The 27,051-nt window shown below is 45.6% G+C and overlaps 1 protein-coding gene across 4 annotated transcripts in view; it reads right to left on the reverse strand.

Annotated features, from left to right (window-relative positions):
- The window catches only part of SEMA6B (semaphorin 6B), a 1,069,016-nt gene that overhangs the window by 131,183 nt on the left and 910,782 nt on the right, over positions 1–27,051 (reverse strand). For all 4 annotated transcript variants that reach the window (XM_082263355.1, XM_082263357.1, XM_082263356.1 and 1 more), the window contains exon 10: positions 16,414–16,545. In XM_082263355.1, coding sequence (XP_082119481.1) covers positions 16,414–16,545 — 132 coding nt within the window. The remainder of the gene's footprint in view (positions 1–16,413; positions 16,546–27,051) is intronic.

Below are 27,051 nucleotides of genomic sequence, written 5' to 3' on the forward strand. Positions count from 1 at the left end.
CCAGACCCGTTTTTTGGTCCGCAGAAGAATCGGATCGCATGGTGGCTCACACCAGTGCGATCCGATTCTGTGCGAACTGTCCGATCGCACTGCGATATGCAATCTGACCTGGGGGTGTCGTTAAATTTGAATTGACACCCCCATCGTCTTGCATATGGCAGTGTGAACTGCCTGTGCTGCGGATGCGATGCGGGAACATGCAGTGTTCCCGCATCGCATCATTGTGAACCGGCACTGAAAGGACTGGTATAGGTATACTATTGTTTGGTGTGCAGTATATAGGGGTGTAATACACTTATAATATAGATAAAAAATGGTAAAAAGGTGCTGGTGTCCCTAGATAATATAATATAAATAGTATTGGCAGGTGTGTACCTGAGTAATGTTTTTTTAAAACAGAGGTAAAATGCAATATCAGTTGTGCGGTTGTGACAAAATAAATATATATAAAAGTGTATATCAATTAATATCTTGTTATAACATGTGTGGTAAAAAATATGTTGGTTAGAACTTGCAACCAATAATCATATATACCATCATACAAAATTTTATAAAAAGTGCTAGTGCCACAGAATATATTTGTGCAAAACAAAAATGGTGATATTATATAAGGTGCTGAAAGTGCAATAAATGACAAATAAAGTGCTAGTGATCACTTAAAAAAATTCGATATATAAAACATATGTGAGTAAATAAATTGCATGAATGAAAAGGTGGATGAATAAATTAATTTCTTGAGCAAAAAATATTGGTATTGTTTCACATAAAGTGCTTAATAAGGTGCTCAAATGGTTAAAACCGTGATCCAAAACAGTTCATGCAGGAAAGTGGATGATATTGATTGAATATCAGGTGCTCCAGTGAATAAAGATGGTAATCTTTGCCTCTTACCAGATACAGGTGGGTCACACAGACCCCAAACGCCTATGATCCCTTTATCCTTTGGTGGATCAAACCATAGGAGCACCTCCTCTCCACTTCAATATTGGTAGATTTATTCAACAAAATATATAACGCTCCTTCTCCTCACTCCTCCATTAATTACCTCACATAGGTGTGTATAGAGCCCATATGCAGGGAGACAGATAAGAAGCCAAAAATAGTGTAATACTGTAAGTTTATTTTTAAAGTTTACAACTGGTTAAAAAGTGGCTGCTTACTATTAGATGTGTCCACCTGGCACAGGGCAATTGGCATTGGTTGCTATGGGTGGCAGGATCGGGACAGGATCTGCAGACTCCTGTTGTTCTCCCTCCTTGTTAATCCCTGTAGCGTGCAGCGGTGCCGGCGTGCGGACCGGTATGCGTACCAATGCAGATAGGAGGTGACTTTTTCCTCTCAACTTCCGGGTTTAGCAGAGACCACAATGCATTTCGCTTAATGCTAGCGTCATCAGGCGGTCCGCCTGATAGATTTCTGGATAAGGGGTATAATTATGAGTTCCTCCAACAGACGCTGATAGAAGTATGTCAAACATATAAGGCCCAATTGTTGAGACCTCAGAATTCTGATGATAGAGAAACCTATTTTTCTGTGTCACCTTTTGTCACCACCTTTTCCAGCCAACATATGATCATTAAGAATTTGATTCGCCGTAACTGGCACATTCTTAATAATGATCCAGTTCTTTGCAAATCCCTGCCTGATAGACCTAAGGTTGTTTTTAAAGGGGCTGCCTCTTTGAGGAATTGTCTTGCCCCTAATGTTTTGGAACCACCACAGCCTAAGCCTTCCTTTTTGAATCAATTGACAGGCTTTTATAAATGTAACAGGTGCCAGATCTGCTCCCTCAATTCCATTAAACAACGCAATAGTAAGAAATTTGTTTCTCATAGTACAGGTAAATCCTATGATATTGAACCTTTTATTTCATGTACTAGCACGGGGGTCGTGTATTTGCTCCAGTGTTCATGTGGCTATCAGTACATCGGAAGAACTAAACGTCCCCTGAACGTTAGACTCAATGAACACGTAGCGAACATTAGAAAGGGATTTCCCAAACATTCAGTCTCTAAGCACTATGCGTTAGTTCACAACAGAGACCCCAAGAACACTCTCTTCTTGGGAATAGACAAATTTATACCCCATTGGAGGGGTCAACTGTTTATTAGAGGCCTTTCCCAATTAGAGATGTCCTGGATATACAGATTAAAAACATATGACATGCCCTGCGACTGTCTGTGTGACTGACGTGCCCTGCGACTGTCTGTGCGACTGACGTGCCCTGCGACTGACGTGCCCTGCGACTGACTGTGCCGTGCGACTGACGTGCTCTGCGACTGACTGTACTGTGAAACTGACTGTGCTGTGCGACTGACGTGCTCTGCGACTGACTGTACTGTGCCACTGATGTGCCCTGCGACTGACGTGCCCTGCGACTGACGTGCCCTGCGACTGACGTGCCCTGCAACTGACGTGCCCTGTGACCGTGAGTGTCAGTAAGTATTGGTGAGTAAACAGAGTACCAGAGGGTGAGAAAGCAGAGTTAGGAAGCTAGGAAACAGCCACACAGGACAGATTTAAATTACTGAATCCCCATTAGATTAGATTAGTGGGTACAATGCCCGGTGGGTGTGGAGATGCGACTCGTGTACATCTTGTGGTATGTATACGTTCCTCGATCATGAGATCGAGGGCGAATACAAATGCACAAAGTGTAAGCACGTTGTTTACCTGGGAGCTCAGGTCCTGAATCTAGGGAAGCAGCTGGCAACACTGAGACGTATGTCCATACTAAAGGAGAGCTGGGATCGTACCCGCCAGGTGCAGGCAGATTGACGGAGGTGCAGGCTTTAGAGCAGAGTAGATGGGTGACAGTTAGGAAGGGTAGAGGGGAAAAAGGCAAGGAGGCTGATCCTGGGCTGGAGCACCCCAATAAATCTGCCCCCTTGCGTGATGTTGGGGAAACCAGTCAGGGACCAGCATTGCTGGAGCAGAGCGACACCCCTAGCTGTCAGGGGAAGAGCTCCTCCAGTGAGGCCGGGAGAAAGGGAAAGGAAAGACAGGTGCTGGTGGTAGGGGACTCAATTATTAGGACAGACAGTGTAATCTGTGAGAAAGACCGTGTGCGCCGAACAGTCTGTTGTTTACCGGGCGCTCGGGTTCGGCACATCGCGGAACGGGTGGACAGATTACTGGGTGGGACTGGGGAAGACCCAGCTGTCATGGTACACGTGGGTACCAATGACATAGGCAGAGGAAGATGGAGAGTCCTAAACGATTTCAGGGACTTAGGCGCTAAGTTGAGGAGTAGGACCTCCAAGGTAGTATTTTCCGAAATACTACCTGTACCTCGAGCCACACCAGAGAGGCAGCGGGAGATTAGGAAAGTTAACAAGTGGCTGAGGAGGTGGTGTAGTAAGGAGGGTTTCGGGTTCCTGGAGAACTGGGCCGACTTCTCAGTCGGCCACCGGCTCTTTGGTAGGGACGGATTGCACCTAAATGGGGAGGGTGCAGCCGTACTGGGTGAGAAGATGGCCAAAAAGTTAGAGGGGCTTTTAAACTAGGTGACGGGGGGGAGGGTACAGATGTAGAATTAGCCAGTGGAAAGAAATTTCAGAGGGCAGAAATGGGGGTATGGGGAAAAATCGAGAGAGCAGCCTAAAAACATCAAATGAGGATATATGTAACCGGTCAAAATTAAGAGGTTTGTATACCAATGCCAGAAGCCTGGCCAACAAGATGGGAGAGCTGGAGCTACTGATGTTTGAGGAGGACTTAGATTTTGTGGGGATAACAGAGACTTGGTTTGACAGCTCTCATGACTGGATGGCGACCATTCAGGGGTATTCCCTTTATCGCAGAGATAGAGAAGGTAAAAAAGGGGGAGGGGTATGTCTGTATATTAAGAACAGTGTACAGGTAAATAATGGAGCTATGGACGAGGCAGAATCCCTATGGGTAGAGCTTCAAAGGGAAGGCACGGTGGGGAAGGTAATATTGGGCGTATGCTATAGGCCCCCCAACCAGAGGGAGGAGGGGGAGGCGGACCTCATTTTACAGATAGGATTGGCAGCAAGGATGGGAAATGTCATTATAATGGGGGACTTTAATTATCCTGATATAGACTGGGCAGACTGGGCAGAAGGAACCGCACACTCAGCCAAGGCTCGGCAGTTCCTAAATGTTTTGCAGGACAATTTCATGGGTCAGATGGTGAATGCACCGACAAGAAACAATGCGGTACTTGACCTACTGATAACCAACAATACAGACCTGCTCACGGATATAGAAATACGGGGCAACTTAGGAAACAGTGACCATAGGTCAATAAGTTTCAGTATTAATTACAGTAATAGGAAGCAGAGAGGTAATATAAGGACGCTGAATTTCAAAAGAGCCAATTTCCCAAAACTGCTAGAAAATATCAATTGGGATAGAACCCTGGGAACAAAGAACACGGAGGAAAAATGAGAGTGCTTCAAGAGCATACTTAACAAAGGGATTGACCAGTGCATTCCAAAGGGAAATAAATTTAAAAGAGCAAAACTAAACCCTGGGTGGCTAAACTCCAACATAAAAATGCATATTAGTGCTAAAGAAAAGGCCTTCAAAAAATACAAGACTGAGGGGTCATTGGCAGCATTTAGGCATTACAAAGAGTGTAATAAGAAATGTAAAAACGAAATTAGGGCAGCTAAAATAGAACACGAGGGACATATAGCGGAGGAGAGTAAAAAGAACCCCAAGAAGTTCTTTAAGTATATAAACAGTAAGAAAGCGAGGCCAGAACACATTGGCCCCATAAAAGATGACAAAGGAAATATGGCCACTGAGGACAGAGAAAAGGCGGAAGTGTTAAATAATCTCTTCTCTTCAGTCTTCACAAAAGAATCGGGGGGCTACACGAACCTAGCTTGTAAGGCCGAACTAAACAACACACCTCAGGAAATACCGCCATGGCTAACAGAAGATAGACTTAAAACTAAACTAAAGAAACTTAACATAAATAAATCACCGGGACTGGATGGCTTGCACCCGAGGGTTCTTAAAGAGCTCAGCCAGGTGATTGCCAGACCATTATTCTTGATCTTTAAGGATGGTTTACAGACGGGTATGGTGCCAGCTGATTGGAAAAAAGCCAACGTGGTACCAATATTTAAAAAGGGGCCGAGATGTATCCCGGGTAACTATAGGCCGGTCAGCCTAACATCTGTAGTCTGCAAGATTTTGGAGGGGATGTTAAGGGACCACATACAAGACTTTAGTAATGAAAACTGTATTATTAGTAGTAATCAGCATGGATTCATGAAAAATCGTTCTTGCCAAACCAATCTATTAACCTTCTACGATGAAGTGAGCTGCCACCTAGATAAAGGTAAGCCTGTGGATGTGGTGTATCTGGACTTTGCAAAGGCCTTTGACACCGTTCCCCACAAACGCTTACTGTACAAACTAAGGAAGGTAGGTATGGACCATAAGGTGAGTACCTGGATAGAGAACTGGCTCCAGGGGAGAGTCCAGAGGGTGATGATTAATGGGGAGTACTCGGATTGGGCGGGTGTGGAAAGTGGGGTCCCCCAGGGTTCTGTCCTGGGACCAATCCTGTTTAATTTATTCATAAATGATCTAGAGGAGGGGATATCTAGTAAAATCTCAGTATTTGCGGATGATACTAAACTAAGCTTACCAATATATTCTATGCAGGATGTGGAAACCTTACAAGCGGACCTGAACAAAATAACGGGGTGGGCAACTACATGGCAGATGAGGTTTAATGTTGAAAAATGTAAAGTAATGCACTTGGGGGCCAGAAACCAGAAAGCAAGCTACTCACTAGGGGGGGAACCTCTGGGAGAGTCTAGGATGGAAAAAGACTTGGGGGTACTGGTAGACAACAGGCTTGGCAGTGGCATGCAATGCCAAGCCGCTGCAAGCAAAGCCAACAGAATACTGGGATGTATAAAAAAGGGGATTCACTCCAGAAATAGAGAGATTATTCTCCCTCTCTACAAGACTCTGGTCCGGCCACATCTGGAGTATGCTGTCCAGTTCTGGGTACCGGTCCTCAGGAAGGATGTGCTGGAATTGGAAAGAGTCCAGAGAAGGGCAACAAAAATAATTAGGGGAATGGAGGACATCAGCTATGAGGAAAGACTACAAGCACTGAACCTATTCTCTCTGGAGAAGAGACGCTTGAGAGGGGATATGATATTAATGTACAAATTCTGTACTGGCGACCCTAGCATAAGGAACAAACTATTCAGAGAAAGGAGATACAATAAGACACGTGGCCACTCACTAAAACTAGAGGAAAGGCGGTTTAACCTTAAAATGCGTAAGGGGTTCTTCACTGTAAGAGCGGTAAGGATGTGGAATTCTCTTCCACAAGCAGTCGTATCAGCAGGGAGCATTGATAGTTTAAAAAAACTATTAGATGGGCACCTTAGAGACCACAACATACAGGAGTATACAATGTACGGTTAAAAGCAAACACACACACACACATCATAGGTTGAACTGGATGGACTGATGTCTTTTTTCAACCTCACTAACTATGTAATATACGCCGTTGGGATTAAATGTAGATACTGAATTAAACGCCTTTATTGATAATGCATAGATTTATCTATATTTATTAACAACCATAATGTATTTGGGTGTACTTTCATGTATGTACTTGGGAGTATATTTATTTATTTATTTATTTATGTATTTATCTTCCTATTGCTATATAATGTATATGGATTTGAGGCTGTTTTTTTGTATATTGCCCTGATCTGATCGTCGGACCCCTTGATGGCATCCATATTCACTTTGTACATCATTATATTATCCTATTCATTTTGGTGGCCCCTTCTAATGTGTAGAGCCAGCCTTATATACTTTTAATATCCACATTACTTTACTCCTTTGATGCACCCAAAGTTTATTTAATTTTGGACCTTGTTTTTGGTGGCTCCTGTAACCATAATATTTAACCTATGTAGTCAGTTTTATTCACAATTTTAATTTATTTATGTGATCTATTCATTAACTTTATTTGTTATCTTTTGAGCCAAGTTACTGTGTCAAAGGAGTTACTGGTTCTCTTTTCTGTTTTGACTTTGTTATATTCCGTTTCCCATTATAAAAATGGCTGATCGGTTAGTTCCGGTCCTTGGTTTAATATTTCCTTTTCCTGTTTACTGTGTCCCAGTTTCAAATATGGCCGATCGGGGAGTTCCAGTTATCACTTCAGGGCTCCTCTTGGATATAAATAGGTGGCGTCCTTTGAAAACGTCATCTATGACGAAACGCGTCGGATCACTGCGTGCTGACGTCACCCTCACAAGCGTCTAGGAAGTACGGGCGAGCGGAGCCATCCGGCCGGCGGCTGCTTACATCTCTCCCCTGCAATTTTTAATCAACATTTGTAAGTGTGTTTCCTTTTTTATTGAATAAATCTGTGGGATTTTATGCTATGGCGCTTTTCTTTATTCTATATGGTTGAATCTTTGCCTGCATCCTGCTTACCCCTGAGTCCCCATTGGCTGGCACCCGAGGTCCGATTCTCTGCATTGATCCAATCCATCAAATTATCAGATCACTTGCATGAATTCATTGTCATCTGGTAAGGAGATTTAATATAGGTGGTGGTGTCACGGGTTTATCACCTATCAGGAACTCTTTTGGATTATTTATCACGAGTCCTCTTATTAAGATTATCTGGTAAGCAGCATTTATATCGGTGGAGGTGTCCTGTTTCCTGCATGTTCACAGATCAGCTTTTTACTATTTATGTTTGGTAAGGAGTATTTAATCAATTCCTTTTGATGGTGGAAGTTTCATTTATATTTCACTCTATCACCTGGAATCTTGTGTGGATTGTCACAGAATTCATTGATTTATATTTTACTCTGGTAAGGAGTATTTATTCAGCACCCTATCACTTTAAATTCATGGTTGGTGATAGTCTCACATTGTGAGTGCACTAGTCTGTTTTCACTAGTTGTTTTGGTTTTACGCTACGGCATTTTTCATTTTTTTCCTCATCTAAACTCCATTGTGGTGGCCTTCCGAGATTATGCGTATCCATTTGGACAGCTGTTCCAGGGTTTCCATTGCATACTTTTTATTGATTTCTGGTAAGTCTTAAATCCACACGGATACCTACAGTCACATCTTTTCATCTAGCCCTTCAATGGACTCTATGGACATTTAATTACTCATTTAACATTCTGATCACATACAGCGCAACTTATATTTGTTACGATGAGAGAGAGAGGCAGCAGCACAGGCCTGGAGGAGGAGGATGGAGCCAGACGGACTCCAGTGTGCCTGGGCAGGCCACACACCACCACCAGCAGCCAGCCGCCACCACCACCACCACCAGCAGCCAGCCGCCACCACCACCAGCAGCCAGCACCACCACCACCACCAGCAGCCAGCCACCACCACCACCAGCAGCCAGCCACAACCACCACCAGCAGCAGCCAGCCACCACCACCACCAGCAGCAGCCACCACCACCACCAGCAGCAGCCAGCCACCACCAGCACCAGCAGCCAGCCACCACCACCACCAGCAGCAGCAGCCTTAACACACCAGCAGCCAGCCACCACCAGCAGCCAGCCAGGCAGCACTGCAGCAGCAGCACAACAGGTACCAAAAAAAACTCAGTCACAGACAGTCAAGACAGGAGGACTCAGTCAGGACTCAGACCCCCACCACCAGTGTGCCACACCACAGGACTCAGACCCCCACCACCAGTGTGCCACACCACCACCAGCCACCACCACCACCACCAGCAGCCAGCCACTCCAGACAGCAGCAGGTACCAAAAAACAAAATACAGTTACTCACACAGTCAGAAGGACTCAGACCCCCACAGTGCGCCACACCACTATCAGCCACCACCACCACCACTTACCCACCCTATACACCCACTGACCCCTATATACACCCACCTACCCTATACACCCACTGACCCCTATATACACACCTACCCACCATATACACCCACTGACCCCCAAATACACCTACCCACCCACCCTATACACCGGCAGTGTACCACGCAGGTACCACAGTGCCACTCTCAGCAAATACCATTCAGGTACCACTCATATACCATGCATACAAGCGGCATATAATTTATTTGATACATTTGGTTATTTTTTTAATGTAACGCAATAGTTACTTTCCCTGGTAATTAGTTACTTTTTTCACTGAAGTAACTCAGTCACTAACTCAGTTACTTTTTGGGAGAAGTAACTAGTAACTATAACTAAATTACTTTTTTTAGGTTACATGACCAACACTGTTCACACCGAACATGTGTGAACCTAGCCGTTTGCCTATCGGATTGGATTGTGCTTTTGTGTTCCCTGGGCAGGTGTCACCATGGCTGGGAATTTAACTTATGACCTGAATGCTGCTAGTTCTGAGTATTGACCACTAAGTCACCATGCTGACCAGATTTAGAACTAGAATATATAGTAGTACCATGATTCAAGAATAAACATATATAAATACAAGTCAGCATTCTAATTGAATTCTATCCAGACATTAAACATTATTTTTGCTATAATAGAGATATAACTAAATGTTCTATATTGTTAACATTAGAAAATAGTATGCATTACTCTTTAACACTCATTAAGAAATGCATTAGTTTGCAAAACAGGTAACAAAAAAAAAAAAAACAGAAAAGAGAATTAAAACTACAGTATAATTAGCATCAAAAGATGTAAAACACATCACAATTACCAATACTGCACTCCAACACACACAAACAAGTTTGTGCCTCATTCCTGTAGTTTGGCACCATCTAGGAAACACGTTTGCTTTTGCCAATTATATAAACGCGACTATGCTGATTTACAATTTACTATTAGGCGTTCGCCTATTTGATTGTGCTTTCCCATTCGCCATATCGAGGTCTTATTCATTTTAATTAGGTGCAATTAAAAGTTGAACGTCCATTGATCGATGAAAAAAAAAGCAAAATGCGCACTATTGCTTCTAGGCACTACTACGGGTACAAACAACAACGTACATACCATTATGTTACAACATTACATACACATATGTGATATCGCTGCAATCGCCAGGAGCAGTAGAATTTATTTTGGGTTGTTCTTTGGTGTAAGTAGCAAAAAATATACAGCTACATTTTTTTTAAAAAATATTTATTTTATATTTTGGAACAGATTTCCTTTAACCACTTAAGCCCTGGAGGATTTGGCTGCTCAAAGACCAGAGCCCTTTTTTAAACTTGGCACTGCGTGACTTTAACTGACAATTGTGCGGTCATGCAATGCTGTACCCGAACGAAATTTACGTCCTTTTTTTCCCACAAACAGAGCTTTCTTTTGGTGGTATTTGATCACCTCCGCGCTTTTTATTTTTTGCGATATTAATAAAAAAAAGAGCAAACCTTTTGAGAAAAAATTACATTTTCAACTTTGTCTTTTAAAAAATATCCAATATACTCAATTTATGTCATATTTTGGCCAAAATGTGTTAGCTACACGTATTTGAAAAAAAAAAACATCTAAATGAGCGTATTTTTATTGGTTTGCGCAAAAGTTATAGCGTCTACAAACTATGGTGTAAATACTGGAATTTACGCAACTTTAATTTCTGAATGCCTATCTCATTTCATGAAGTGCTAAAATGGCAGGGCAGTACAAAACCCCCCCAAATTACCACATTTTTGGAAGTAGACATCCTAAGGAATGTCCTGAGAGGCATGTTGAGCTCATTGAATATTTCATTTTCTTGTCACAGGTGTTTGAAAAATGACAAAAAAAAAATTTTTTTTTTTTACACAAAGTTGTCTTTGAAATTATATTTTGCTCACACATGCTATGGGTATACGTGTAATTACACCCCAAAATATATTCTGCTGCTTCTCCTGAGTACAAGGATACCACATATGTGAGACTTTTTGGGAGCCTAGCTGTGTACAGGACCCCGAAAACCAATCCCCACCATCAGAATTACAAAGGGCGTACATTTTTCATTGCATTTTCTCACTACCTATAACGGTTTAAGAGGCCCTGAAATGTCAAGATACAACAAAACCCCCCCAAATGACCCCATTTTGGAAAATAGACACCCCAAGCTATTTGCTGAGTGCATGGCGAGTTCATGGAAAATTTTATATTTTGCCACAAGTTTTGGGGATATTACTAATTTTTTTTAACACAAAGTTGTCACTAAAAGATAAATTTCTCACACATGACATGGGTATATGTGGAATGACACCCCAAAATACATTCTGCTGCTTCTCCTAAGTATGGGGATACCCCATGTGGGAGACTTTTTGGGAGCCTAGCTGTGTACGGGACCCCGAAAATCAATCACCATCTTCAGGTTTTCTAATGGCGTAAATTTTTGATTTTACTCCTCACTACCCATCACAGTTTCGGAGGCCCTGAAATTTTAAGATAGCACAACCCCCCCCCCCCCCCCAAATTACCCCATTTTGGAAAGTAGACACTGCAAGCTATTTTCTGAAAGGCATGGTGAGTCCATGGAATATTTTAAATTTTGCCACAAGTTTTTGGGAAAATTACATTTTTTTTTAATTTTTTTTAACACAAAGTTGTCACTAAAAGATAAATTACTCACACATGCCATGGGTAGATGTGGAATGACACCCCAAATTACATTCTGCTGCTTCTCCTGAGTACAGGGATACCACATTTGTGAGACTTTTTGGGAGCCTAGCTGTGTACAGGACCCCGAAAACCAATCAACACTCTCAGGTTTTCTAAGGGCGTAAATTGTGCATTTCACCTCCGCACTACCTGTCACAGTTTCGGAGGCCATAAAATTCCAAGATGGCACAAAACCCCCCAAAATGACCACATTTTGGAAAGAAGACACCCCAAGCTATTTGCTGAGAGGCATGGTGAGTCCATGGAATATTTATATTTTATATTTTGCCACAAGGTCCGAGAAATATATTATTTATTTATTTATTTTTACACAAAGTTGTCAATTCATTAAAATATAGCTCACACATGCCATGGGTATATGTGAAATGACACCCCAAAATACAGTCTGCTGCTTCTCCTGAGTACAGAGATACCCCATGTGTGAGACTTTTTTGCAGTCTAGCCGAGTACAGGACCCGAAAACCAATCCCCACTTTCAGGCTTTCCAAGGGCGTAAATTGTTGATTTCACTCCTGACTACCTATCACAGTTTCGGAGGCCATGAAATGCCAAGACAGCACAAACTCCCCAAATTACCCCTTTTCGGAAAGTAGACACCCTAAGCTATTTGCACAGAGGCATGTTGAGTGTTTTGCAGATCTCACTTTTTGTCACAAAGTTTTGGAAATTGAAAAAATAGGAAAAAAATGCATTTTCCTGTTTTTTCTTCATTTTCCCAAAAAATTTGAGCTGCAAAATACTCACCATGCCTCTCAGCAAATAGATTGGAGTGTCTAGTTTGCAAAATGGGGTCAATTGGGGGGGGGGGGGGTTGTGCCATCTTGGCATTTTATGGCCTCCAAAAGTGTGATAGGTAGTAAGGAGTGAGATCAACAATTTACGCCCTTAGAAAGCCGAAAGGGGTCCTGTAATGTGGCTAGACTGCCAAAAAGTCTCACACATGGGGTATCCCTGTACTCAGGAGAAGCAGAGGAATGTATTTTGGGGTGTCATTCCACATATACCCATGGCATGTGTGAGCAATATATCATTTACTGACAACTTTGTGTAAAAAAACAAAAAATAACAATAATTTTCCCGAAACTTGTGGCAAAATATAAACTATTCCATTGACTCACCATGCCTCTCAGCAAATAGCTTGGAGTGTCTACTTTGCAAAATGAGGTCATTTGGGGGGTTTTGTGCTATCTTGAAATTTTAGGGCCTCTGAAACTGTGACACGGGGAGTGTGGAGGTAAAATACACAATTTACACCATTAGAAAACCTGAATGTGGGGATTTGTTTTCGGGTCCCGTACACAGCTAGGCTTCCAAAAAGTCTCACACATGTGGTATCCCTATACTCAGGAGAAGCAGCAAAATGTGTTTGGGGTGTCATTTCACATATACCCATACATCATTTAGTGACAACTTTGTGTAAAAGAAAAACAAAAAAAAAGCAAACTGTCACCTTCCCGAAACTTAGGGCAAAATATAAAATTATCCATGCACTCAATATGCCTCTCAGCAAATAGCTTTGGGTGTCTTCTTTTCAAAAAGGGGTAATTTGGGGGGTGTTTGAACTGTCCCGGCATTTTACGCTCAAACTTAGCCACACATCACCCACTCTTCTAACCACTTGAAAACCAAGCCTTTTCTGTGACTTTTTGTTTACATGAAAAAATATTTTTTTATTTTACTAGAAAATTACTTTGAACCCCCAAACATTATATATTTCTTTAAAGCAGAGGCCCTATAGAACAAAATGATGGATGTTGCAATTTTTTTTGTCACACGGTATTTGCACACAGATTTTCCAAACGCAATTTCTGCAAAAAAAATACATTTTTTTTTTTAAATATAATGAACAAATACACTATATAATTCCAAATTGTTTGGTAAAATTTAAAATCTTATGCCAAGTACATAGATACCAAACATGACATGCTTTAAAAATTGTGCACGCCTGTGCAGCGCAACAAACTACGTACATTTTTAAAAGCCTTTAAAAGTCTTTACAGGTTACCACTTTAGACTTACAGAGGAGGTCTACTGCAAGAATTACTGCCCTCAACCTGGCGTTCGTGGCAATACCTCACATGCATGCTGCAATTGCCGTTTACATATGACACTAGACCAACGATTGCATGCGCCTTTGCATGCAAGCATGGGGGGACGGGGGGGGGGGGGGGTTGTTAATTAGTTTGCTTTTTTATGTTATTTTGACACCTTTCCTTTTTTTTTTTTTATTATTTTTATTGTTATCACAGTGAATTTAAATATCCCCTATGATAGCAATCTGTAGTGACAGGTACTCTTTTTTTAAAAAAATTGGTGTCTTTTAGACTCTTGATCTCTCCTCTGACCTTAACGCACCTGACCACACCAAAATTGGTGTGATAAGATGCTTTCCCAATTTCTAAATGGCGCTGTTTATTTCTGGCGAAACAGAAGTCATGAAATGCTCGTAGCTTCTGGTATCTTAGGCCATAGAGATGATTGGAGCAATTCTCATCTCCAATCAGCTCTATGGTTATATAATTGAACCACTGGCTGCACTCTCGGGTTAACAGGAGAGTCCGAGAAAAACAATGGAAGGTGGCGGAAGGCGGGGAGGCGTCCCCTCCCACTGCATGTAAAAGCAGTCTAGTGGCCAATTATCCGCTAGGATTGCTTTTACATGTAAGCCAACTGCTGGCTGTAAAAAAACGATACCAAGATGATGCCTAAATCTGCAGGCATCATCCTGGTATAAACACTCAAAGTCCAGCAACGTACCAATACATTGCTGGTCCTTTTTTGGCATATAGTGTAGGTTTTTTTTTTTTTTTTTTTCATGCGGCCTGTGGGCTGAGTGAAAAAAAGAGAACCTAACAGAAATCACCACAGGAATATTGTGTAGTATTACACACCATTAACCGCCCAACAACCAAAACCACTGATTTAATGGTGGGTATACATGATAATATTCCACGTATACCTAAAGGTATTTTAACTGCAGTGGTGAAATCAGCCTACCACAGCTGCTGCCATCAGAGGGATCCATATATGCTGAGTGCAAAAGCTGTTTGTGTCAGAATATATAAAATCAGTGTGGTAGCTGACGGGCACCTGCAAGAGAAACAGGTTAACAAAAGAATGAAAAACAAACAAAGTACAGTAAAAGTAGGAAGAGTAGAAGAACATAAAAATAACTGACACAACAACTTTTTAGTTTTTGTTTTTTTTATATATATTTTCTTTTTAACACTTTTTTTTGTGAACTGCAATTTTCCAGCTTGGGTCTCTCAAAATGTCGATAACCATCGAACATCTTTGGAGACCCTGTGTTTGTGTGCCCTACACTGTGTCGTGCTGTACCCTACACTAAAACTCCACTAGTGTATGGTAGCGACGGAAACGGTTAAATCTTTATTGGGGGGGTGGCGGGGACCCTAAACCTATTTGGGACAGGAAATAATTTGCTAGCGCTAACTCAAGTCACAATCACACTAATACAAAAATACAGTAAAACACTATATTACCTGTTTATTAGTGTGCAATGTGACAGGGGGGAAGGGGTTAACTGAAAGTGATCAGGGGGGATCAGGGAGAATCAGGGGGTTAAATCTTTATGGGGGGGTGGCGGGTATCCTAAGTATAAAAGGAACGGCCGCAAGCGCTAAACCTGTTCACAAGTCCCACTCATACGGGTATATAGGAAAATGCTATATACTGTATACAGTGTGTGTTGTGACAGGGGGTGTAGGGGGGATCAGGGGGTTAAATCTTTATTGGGGGGGGTGGCAGGACCCTAAAACCTCCTTGGGACAGAAACTAACTTGCTAGCGCTAACTCAAGTCACAATCACCCTAATACAAAATACAGTAAAACACTATATTACATGTGTATTAGTGTGCAAAGTGACAGGGGGGAAGGGGTTAAATCTTTATTGGGGGGGTGGATACCCTAAGTGAAAAGGAAGGGCCGCAAACGCTAAACCTGGTCACATACGGGTATTTAGGAAAATGCTATATACTGTATACAGTGTGTTTTGTGACAGGAGGTGTAGGGGTTAACTGGGGGGGGGGGCGATCGGGGGTGAAATGTGCCTATCTAAGTGTGTGTGTGGGTGTGCAGTACTCACAGTTTAGATGTGCTCTCTCTTCTCGATGAATCCAAAAAGGATCATGGGAGGGGAGAGCAGGTCTTTTCTGTGCCTGTGTTTACATTTCACAGGCACAGATCAGAATCTGATTGGGCAGGACCGATCAACGGGTCCAGACCAAAAATCATTGGCCTGGACCTGATGACTGATCGGTTCTGAACCCAATCAAGCCATCAGCGGCGGCGGGGGCGCATAGGAGCGCGCCCCAGAGCGGCGGGAATGAGCGACGTAGCCCTACATCAGTTTGCCTGTGGTTAATAATAAAAATTACCATTTACCACCAAAAAATTTGGCCAGAAAGAAAAAAAAACAAAGTATAATCCACCTGGATACAATAAGTAGTTGCGATGACATGTACAATTTACTAAGACATAGCGGTTGCAAAATTATTTTTAGGCCTTAAAGCTTGTTTTTCCCTCCTACACAAAGGGGTTAAGGATACTAATGCTGGCTTTTAAAGCTACAGGAGGACGTATACCAGTCACCCTGCACAGGGAAAGCAAACAATAGTTACCAGGCCTTTGAAGAGCAAGTTCCTGCAAAGAAATATAGGGTAGGACAAGTGAAACGATGAATAGCTGGATCATGCTTTCAAAAGAAGGAAAATAAAAGCAATATATTTCTATTTTACTAACAAAAACAAACAAAAATTAAAAATGTTTTTTTATATATAATCAATTACCTTGGTGATGGAACTAGTTCCTCAGCGACTGGTGTCCATATGGAATCTGGAGAGCGCTGCTCCTTAAACCGACCAGAAAACATCAAGGCCACCTGTTCCATGTCAAAAATGCAGACTGCAGAGCCTTGTATACTGGAAGACAAAACAAAGTAGAGCAAAATTAGTGGAACACTTATTTAGCTTAATTAAATAAGGTTTGGGTTAAGAGTAAGATGACAGAGGCTCTAAGCAAAAGAAAAAAGAAAAAGACCATGTGCCTAGGTTAGGATGGCTATATACTGTATGAATTTTGACTGATTCCTGATGAAAATTGATCATCACCACCCTGTCACCCCCAGGGATGTCTTTAATATTGATTGAACCCTGGGCAAACATTTTCTTGCCCCCCCTCCTCCCGAGAATAAAGAGCAGCTAGTCTCAAAATCAGTTTGTTGCAGCAGATCTGGCAGCGATTGCGATTGGATGCCAGAGGTTACAGCATATCATTACCACTCTCTGATTAGTTGCTAGGGGTTACAGCACATCATTTCTGCTTGCTGGTTGGTTACTAGAGGTTACTCCACATCATTCCTGCTCATTGATTGGTTGCTAGAGATTACTGCACATCATTACTGCTCACTGATTGGTTGATAGAGGTTACAGAACATGATTACCGCTCACTGATTGGTTGCTAGAGGTTACTGCACGTCATTATCTCTGCATCAAATTGTGGATGTGGCCAAAATGCACTAACATTGAGGCATTGTTATATACCAGAAGTTCAGGAGTGAACTGTATACAGAAGAGTGCGCTACCTACAGAGTGCAGGGTTGAGGAGTGTGCTACATACAGGGTGCAGGATTAAAGGGTGAGCTATGTACAGAATGCTTTGTTGAAGGGTGCGTTATATACAGAGTGCAGAGGTGAGGGGTGTGCTACATACAGACTGCGGGGTTGAGAGGTGCGCTTCATACAGACTGCAGGGCTGAGCTACATACAGAGTGCTGGGTTGAGGGGTGCACTACATAAAGATTGTATAGTTGAAGGGTGCGCTTTGTATGGAGTGCAGGATTGAGGGGTGCGCTTTGTATGGAGTGCAGATTTAGGGGTATGCTTTGTATGGGATGCAGGGTTGAGGAGTGCGCTATGTGCAGAGTGCAGGGTTGAGGAGTGCGCTATGTGCAGAGTGCAGGGTTGAGGGGTGCGCTATATACAGAGTGCAGGGTTGAGGGATATGCTATGTGCAAAGTTGAGGGGTACACTATGTGCAGGCTTGAGGAATTTGCTATGTGCAGAGTGAAGGATTGAGGGTTGAGCTACATATAGAGTGCTTACTTGAAGGGTGCACTACGTACAGAGTGCTGGGGTGAGTTGTGTGCTACACACAGAGTGCAGGGTTGAGGGAAGCAGTACATACAGACTGCAGAGCTGAACTACTTACAAGTGCAGGGTTGAAGGGTGAGCTACAAACAGAGTGCATAGCTGAAGTGTGCACTACATACAGAGTGTAGAGTTGAGGGGTGCACATTGTATGGAGTGCAGGGTTGAGGGGTGCACTACATAAACATTACATATTTGAAAGGTGTGCATTGTATGGAGTGAAGGGGTGTGGGGTGTGCTTTGCTTTGTATGGGTTGCAGGGTCAAGGGGTGTGCTATGTGCAGAGTGCAGGGTTCAGTGGTGCGCTATGTGCTGGGTTCAGGGGTGCGCTATGTGCTGAGTTTGGAGGTGCAATTTGCGTAGAGTGCAGGGTTGAGGGGATGCACTGCACATCCAAGTCCCCCCCTCGATGTACAAAGCTCTCCTCCCCTCCCCCTCCCCTCAGATTCTAGTTCTAGTAGAGAGCTTTCTTTCAGATCCTCTCCCACCACTTAGAAAACAAGAGTGGTGCTGCAGAAGAGCAGCTACAAATTACAGCATGTTCATGCATGCTGACGGTCTCTGGAGAAGCTTCCACCTGTGTAGATGCCCTGCCCCTCCCTCCTCTCCTCTCATAGAGATCGATGTATTGAGCAGGGAGGGTTCTGAATGACCTCCGGAAAAGGAGAGCTGTAAATACAGAAGCAGCTCTCCTCTCCCAGACGACAGTATCAGCAGCCAGCATGACCAGTGCCAGAGGTGGCGGAACTCCTGCGGATTCCAGCAAGCAGCAGCGCAGCTGCTTTTGACTCCCCAACAATGACTGGGCCCAGTCAAAGATGGCCCTGGTCACCATCCTCTAGGTCTGACACAAAAAATTTCAGTATGTCCCTTTAAAAGCCTAGAGAGAAGCTGGCAGTTTCCGCTCTAATTTTACTGGTAAGACTGAAATATAATTTTGAGTAAAGTAGCTTTACAGTTTTATCCATACCAGCCTTTCCCAACGTTTTAATCCCAGAGGAACTAAAAAAACCCTTACAGTGATGGCCAGAATGTCACCCTTAAAGACAGATTGAAGATCATTGTTTTTTTGCTTTTGGCTTTGCCAGTTGGCCTTGGTCCTGGTACTATGCAGGCACCATCAAATATAAGTTCATCCAGCTCTATAGGCTGATGGAAACTTCCATTTCTCTCATTAGGGGATACAGCACAAAAACAATAGGTAACTTTAACCAAAGTTTTGCAGACATCTCCCTGTAAGCAACATGTATAGATCCACATTTGTTGTTCCCCTATAATGGAAAAACCCATTCTAGGAGGGATAAGACCCAGTTGGTGGGACTCCTCTTCACCTCTTGCCCAAGGGACCAGTACCAAGATTTCCGGCGACCACTAAAGGCAGAGGAGAGGATGTCCACCAGGATGAGGAGAGAGAGATTGAGAGAGCCATGCAGCAGAGCACGAGACGCTCAAGGTTGAGGGAGGCTGAGGGGAAGGTGACTGCCTGAGAGGAAGGACGGCGCTGAGGTCGGCGTGACAGACACCGGACGGCGTGACAGGACTGAAGGAGGACTGAAAGGAGAGGAGACACCAGAAACTGTGAGTGTGCTGGGCTGATCAGTTGATCGAGGGGGGGCTGGAGGGGGATCACACACAGGCACAGACTGAGTGCAGAGAGACTGACAGGGGGAGGCTGCAGGCTGCAGGATTTGACATCAGACCAGGGCTGCCAAGCAGTTGGACTGGGAGTACCTTAGTATCTGCAAGTACCTTGGTACTGGGAGTCAGGGCCGGATTAAGAGCATCATGGGCTTGGTGCTGAGGATTTTGAAGGGCCTTAAGGGCCGTGCCTTGGCATGCACCCAGAGGAGGAAGGGTGCAGCCATGCATGCCTAATTCAACATGGGATGCTGTCTCTGAAGCCCATAAACACATCCATGCATCGGCAACTGTCCCTCCTTGTCCGGCCTTTGTGCTGTGTGGGGAGGTTCTGAGGGAGCTGCCTGGGGAAGCGAGCATAGAAGCCAGACTTCTGTGTTTACAAGTGACAGAAGAGCGGTAACAGTGAATATGGCCAACCCGGGGCCTATATAAAGGTAGGGGCCTGGAGCTGCAGCTCCAATAGCCCCTACGTTAATCTGGCCCTGCTGGGAGTACCTCAGCGACTGGGAGTACCTCAGCGACTGGGAGTACCTTAACGACTGGGGGTACCATAGCAACTGGGAGAACCTTAGCGACTAGGAGTACTTTAGCGATTGGGAGTACCTTAGCGACTGGGAGTACTTTAGCGACTGGGAGTACCTTAGTGACTGGGAGTACCTTAGCGACTGGAAGTACCTTAGCGACTGGAAGTACCTTGGTACTGGGAGTACCTTAGTACTTGGGAGTACCTTAGAGACTGGGAGTACCTTATCGACTGGCAGTACCTTAGCGACTGGGAGTAACTTAGCGACTGGGAGTACCTTAGTACTTGGGAGTACTTTAGCGAATGGGAGAACCTTAGTGACTGGGAGTACCTTAGCCACTGGGAGTACCGTAGCATTTGGGAGTTCCTTAGGGACTGGAAGTACCTTAGCGACTGGAAGTGCCTTAGCGGGCGGGAGTGCCTTAATGGGCGGGGATGCCTTAGCGACTGGGAGTACCTTAGCGGTCTGGGAGTACCTTATGTGAGGAGAGACTGGTGAGAGGAGTGACTGGGAGGTAACTGGAGTAGGTTTAGTATCAGAGATGTGAGCGACTTGTTTCTCTGGAAGCGCTGATCCTAGATCTAGAAAACAAGGTTGCAACACTGCGCAGCATTAACAACCCAGAAAGGAGTTTGGACATTACCCAGCAGGTGCTGGCGGGGGCCAGCATAGAGGAAGGTGGAGACGCAGGCAACAGAGGTAGGCAGTTGGGTGACAGTTAGAAGGAGGGGTAGAGTGAAGAGCGCTAGGGAGGCCAGTCCTGAATTGGTACACCCCATCAAATATGCCAGGTTGCATGATGTTGGGGATATCAGCTCAGTGGTTGCAGTGCTGGAGCAGTCACCCTCCCTTAGCTGCCAGGGGAGCGATGGCACTGGGAAGGAGGGGGGCAGAGACTCAAGAAAGGTTAGACAGGTGGTAGTAGGGGACGCAATTATTAAGAAGACAGAGAGGGCTATCTGTCAAAACGACCGTCAGCGCCGAACAGTATGTTGTTTACCGAGCACTCGGGTTTTGCACATTGCGGATTGGGTAGACAGATTGTTGAGTGGGGCTGGGGAGGACTCAGTAGTCATGGTGCATGTAGGCACTAATGACAAAGTAAGAGGAAGGTGGAGGATCCTAAAAAATGATTTCAGGGACTTAGGGAATAGATTGAGGAAAATGACCTCCAGGGTGGTTTTCTCTGAAATACTGCCTGTACCTCGAGCCACACCAGAGAGGCAGAAGGAGCTTAGGGAGCTGAACAAGTGGCCTAGGAACTGGTGTAGGAAGGAGGGGTTCGGGTTCCTGGAGAACTGGGCTGACTTCTCAGTCGGTTACCGGCTCTTTAGTAAGGACGGGCTGCACCTTAATGGGGACAGTACAGCTCTATTGGGAAGAAAGATGGCCACAAAGTTGGAGGAGCTTTTAAACTAGGTGTTTGGGGGGAGGGCTCAGAAGTAGTGCCAGTTAATAGTGAACAAAGGAAAGGGGCAGCAGTGACTAAATAACTCTAACGACAACTACTGGGGGGAATGAGCGGACAAACCACAAATGAAATAGGAATAAACGTAATGATAAATCAGTATTAACTCCAACATCACTAAGAGGGGTATACACAAATTCCTTGAGCCTAGCAAATAAAATGGAGGAATTGGAACTGTTATTACACGAGGAGGACATAGACCTGGTAGGAATAACAGAAACTTGGGTTGACCCGTCACACGACTGGCTGGCAAATATTGAACAATATTCTGTATATAAGAAGGACAGGGAAGGCAAAAGAGGGGGGAGGGGAATGTCTCTATATCAAAAATAATGTAAGGGTGGTAGAAAGCAGTGACATTACGGAAGGGATGAGGGCGGAGGTGGAATCCGTGTGGGTAGAACTCCATAAGGAAGAAGTAAGGGGGAAAGTAATAATGAGGGTATGTTTATAGGCCCCCAACCAAAGCGAGGAGGTAGAACTGGAATTTCTTTCACAGTTGGGAATAGGGGCTAAGCAGGGACAAATCATCGTAATGGGGGACTTCAATTATCCCGACATTGACTGGTAAGAGGGGACAGCTCACTCAGTAAAGGCCCACTATTTCATGAATGTCTTACAAGACAACTACATGTCACAGATGGTAGATTCTCCTACTAGAAAGAACAAATTGCTAGATCTATTAATTACGAACGATTCAGGCCTAATCTCAGATGTAGAAGTACAGGAAAACTTGAGCTCTAGTGATCACAGGATAATTACATTTAAAGTAAATCATAGAACAATAAGACACAAGGGGAATATAAGGACTCTATACTTCAGAAAGGAAAACTTTCCTAAAATGTGCTCAATAATAGAGAACATAGACTGGGACCTAACCCCAGGAACATTGAACACGGAGGAAAAATGGGAATGCTTTAGGAACATATTAAACAAAAGTATGGCATAGTGCATTCCAATGGGAAATACATTTAGAAGTCAAAGTCAAACCAGAGTGGCTAAACTGTAATGTAAAAATGCTTATTAGAGTAAAAATTGGAGGGGGCATTATCAGCTTTTCACCAATACAAGGAATCTAACAAGAAATGTTAAAACAGAATCAGAATGGCTAAAAATGACTTTGAGAGAAACATAGCAGAGGAGAGTTAAAAAAAAAAAACCCTAAGAAATTCTTTAAATACAATTAGAGCAAAAAATCAGACACAGAGAAGGCAACTGTGCTAAATACTTTCTTCTCCTCAGTTTTTACACATGAAAAGGAGGGGTATACAGACCAGGACTGTCTGGTTAGCACAGAACCGCAAGACTTGCCGCAGTGGCTATCAGAGGGTGAAATCAAGAAAAGACTTGATAACATTAATACTAATAAATCGCCTAGCCCTGATGGCTTGCACCCGAGAGTACTCAAGGAACTCAGTAGGGTTATATCTAGACCGTTGTTCCTAATCTTCACAGACAGTATATTGACAGGAACTGTACCAGGTGACTGGAGGAAAGCTAATGTGATACCAATATTCAAAAAAGGGAGGAGGGATATTCTGGGAAATTATAGACCGGTCAGCCTGACATAAATTGTATGTAAAATTATTGGAAGGGTTAATAAGGGACTATATCCAAGAATTTTCTAAGGACAACAGTATCATCAGCAGTAATCAGCACCGGTTCACAAAAGGACGTTTTTGCTAAACCAATCTGTTAACATTTTACGAGGAGGTGAGCTGTGAGCTAGATAGGGGGAGACCTGTGGATGTGGTGCATCTGGAATTTGCTAAGCCATTCGACACTGTTCCCCACATACGCTTAATCTACAAACTAAGGTCTGCAGGCATCGACCTCAAGGTTTGTTCTTGAATAGAAAACTGGTTACATGGGCGTATCCAAAGGGTGGTGATAAATAACGAGTACTCAGACTGATCTGGAGTGGCTCAGTCCTGGGACCAATTTTGTTCAATTTATTCATCAATAACATAGAGGACGGAATCAGTAGCTCAATCTCAGTTTTTGTGGATGACACAAAGATATGCAGGGCAATAACTTCTCATCAAGATATAGAAATTTTTTTTGGGGGCGTGGCTAGGTCATGGCGGTGTGAGGACGTCTTCTCCTGGTGCTCCCGCTCCCTAGCCTCCCTGACCGGTTGTTATTAGCTATCCAGGCTGACATGAGCACCTACAAACGCCGCAAGACGAAGACTGCTTCAAGGGCTTCCTCCTCAGCTCCCATCCGCAACTTCTTTCAGGAATCCCCGGCGCAAGGGTCGCGGTCCCCAGCGGTAGGCCCGAGCCGCGGTCTTGCATCGGCCGCCGTATCCCCGCTATTGGCGGCTGCATCCACCCGACCCTCCACACCAGCGGCAATGTCCCAGGGCTCTCTGCAATCCCCGCTGCCCTCCTTGCTGTCGGACCCGGTGGAGGAGCGAGACATTTGGGCTTTGCTCCGCTCCCTCCCTACCAAACAAGATATGGAGGCCATGGTGGCTCAAGTGACAGAGCAGCATCGCCGGGACTTCGCGGCGATCACAGCTGATGTATCGTTGGTGACTGCCCGGGTGACAGCTGGGGAAACGGTCATAGAAGATCTACAATCCCGGGTGGCCCGTCTGGAGCGGGACCAGGCCTCCCACGCGGATGCTTTGGCGGAACAGCAGCTGCGTCTCGAGGACATGGAGAACCGGAGCCGCCGTAATAACCTGCGGCTCCGGGGCATTCCCGAGGCGACTGGCCGTGAAGACCTTTTGGCCACAGTTCAAGCCATCTTGTCCACCATTGTGCCGCAAGACCCCCCTGTGGAATTCATCTTCGATCGCCTGCATCGTGCCCTGGGCCCCCGCTCACAAGATGCCGCCAGACCGCGGGATGTCATCTGCCGTTTACACCGCTTCACGGTGAAGGAACAGATCTTAAGGGCGGCGTGGTTGAAGGGCCCAGTGGACTTTGATGGGGCGCAGGTCACCGTCTTCCCAGACATCTCCAGGGGCACGCTGACCCGCAGGGCTATGCTAAAGCCTCTCCTGGAGCGGCTTAGATCTCAGGATGCCATCTACAGATGGGGATTTCCCCTTCAGCTCAACGTGCGGCGTAATGGTGCCTCCTTTACTCTTCGCAGACATGAAGATCTGCCAGCTTTGTGCCGGTTTGTCGACATGCCACCGCTTGATCTCCCGAACTGGCTGGCGAGACTTCCAGATCGAGATGTTCGTCCATCAGGCGGCAGCTCCTCGAGGCCCCGCTTCTCGGGGCAGCGGCGCTCACGGGGACTCTCGGGGTCCCGGCCCGCTGGTCCTGAGCTGGCTTTACCAGAACCCTGAAGTGTGCAGAAGGGGACTCCTACAGCCGTGAGTTGTGTTTTGGCCCTGTGCTGATTCCCTCAGGGGATCCCTCTCCTCTCTTCCTCTCCCCCCCCATTCTCCCCCCCTTTTTGTTTCCAGAAGCACTGACCCCCCTCCACTTGTGCTGATCAATCCCGGCAGTTTATGGCGCTGGCCACGGAATAGGGGGTGCAGGTCCGCATCTGCCACCTATAGTTGTCTCACACTTGGCTCTGTATGCCCATTGACCCTCAGGTACTCTGGAATCGTTGAGGATCCCGCCGGGAGCAGCGGACGCTGGGGTCCTGGGGTGGATCTCCGTGTCTGCTGTCCCCTAGTTGGTGACTGACGGAGACCGTGCGGCGGACTGCCATGGCCGCTGGGGTTATCCCCCTGCTGCCAGGATCCTTCTTTGCTCTATCACGGTCACCAGCTGCCCTCAGCCTTCCTCCCGTGCGGATGCATCACTTGTTTGTGCTCACTGTCATGTATTTCGCACTCTAATATTAGTTGATGTCCCCACCCAGGGTGGTATCGATGGCTTTAGGGCTGTATTGATCGGGTGCACTGTATTGTACTGAGGAAGTTCTGCTCCCTCCCCCCCCCTTCCCCCCCTTCCCCCCCCCCCTCTCTCCCTTCCCCCCCCCTCTCTCCCTTCCCCCCCTCTCTCCCTTCCCCCCCCTCTCTCCCCCATCTCTCCCTTCCCCCCTCTCTCCCCCCCCCTCTCCCTTCCCCCCTCTCTCCCTTCCCCCTCCCCCTCTCCCCTTCTCCCCCCCCTCTCTCCCCCTCTCCCCCTTCCCCCCCCTTTTTCTCCCTCCCCACCCTTCCCCCCTCTCTCTCCCCCTTTCCCTTCTCCCCCCCCTCTCCCCCCCTCTCCCCCTTCCCCCCCCCCTTTTTCTCCCTCCCCTCCCTTCCCCCTTCCCCCCCTTTTTTTTTTTTTTTTCCGCTTCCCTCCCACTTCCCTACCCCCTCCCTTTCCTCTCCCTCTCCCTTTCCTCTCCCCCCTTATCTCCCCCTCTCCCACCCTCCCCCTCCTCCCACGTTTTCACTCTTATGTTTTGGCCATGTGGGGGTGGAGGGGATGGACGACGCGGTAGTGTGGTGCCGCTGCGGGGGGTGCGAGTTAGCTTTCTCCATGCCTCAATTTAGTGCTGTCCTCATATCATGATGTGCTCGATCCTGATCTTCTATATATGTATATGTGGCTGTGCATGTTCATTTTGCAGGTTGGTGCACCGGAGGAGGGCGTGCGAGTGGACTGAGGTCAGACGGGCTAAGGTAATTTGGGGCTTCATACCGAGGCAGTGCGGACTGTCTTCCTGTACTGGTACCCAGCATACTGTCCTGGCGCCTTCTCTCTGCTGCCATATTGGGCGGGGGAGTTATACACAGATCTTTACATTGCTAAGCTTTCTTTGTCCATGAGGCACGTTTGCTTCCATGGAATGTAAGGGAAATGCCCGTCTGGCCTCACCCGCATCCCCTGCAGTTGGGTTGCAATGCGCACGTTGCCTGCGACATTCGGTATGACAATATGACGGTTGTTCCATGTTTTTCCCCCCCTCCCTCTCTTTCCCTTCCTTCCCCCCCCCCATGCCCTGTTTTCCCCCCCTCCTCCCCCTTGGGCCGTTGTTTGTTTTTTCATGTATCATTGCTCACGGTAACGGGGTTCCTCTGCCCTCGCGGGTTCACATGCTACTGCTCTTAGATTGTTGCACTATGTCTTCCATTATATTGCCTGTATATTTATAAGTTGTTTCCAAGCTACCGGTTTGGGGGGTAGGGGGAGTGGTCACCTTCCTCTCCTTGTGGTGTCCCTCCTCGTTCCCCACATAGGGTGTTCCCTGAGGTCCCACCTGCTCTGCCCGCTATTTGGGCCCTGTGGGTCGAACCTCTCGGTTCCTAGAGACTAGGTCTCTCTAGTGCATTTGGCACTGTAGCACGTATCTCTGGTGCGCAGGTTGTGCACCTCCTTTCTCTCTTCTTTTCTCCATCTACTTTTCCCTCTTTTTTCTCTTCCCACTCTCCTCCCTATTTCCCCTTTTTCTTTCCCCTCCCCCCCCCTTTTTTTTTTTTTTTTTTTTGCTGTTGTGTGTCTGGGGTGGGGGGGGGGGTGGCTTCCCCCTGGGCGGACCCGATACGCTTGGTCTCTCTGAATGTTAAGGGCTTGAATACCCCTGAGAAACGTTCTGTAGTTCTCTCTGATCTTCATCGCCTTCGTGCCCGGGTTGGTTTTTTACAGGAGACTCATTTTAGGTCTAGCAAGATCCCTAAACTAGGAGATCGTCGGTTCCCAGTGGTCTATCACAGCTGCTCCTCTGATTCCAAGACTAGGGGGG

Source organism: Pelophylax lessonae (genome assembly GCF_965119305.1).
Source record: "Pelophylax lessonae genome assembly, chromosome: 1".
NCBI lineage: Eukaryota > Metazoa > Chordata > Amphibia > Anura > Ranidae > Pelophylax > Pelophylax lessonae.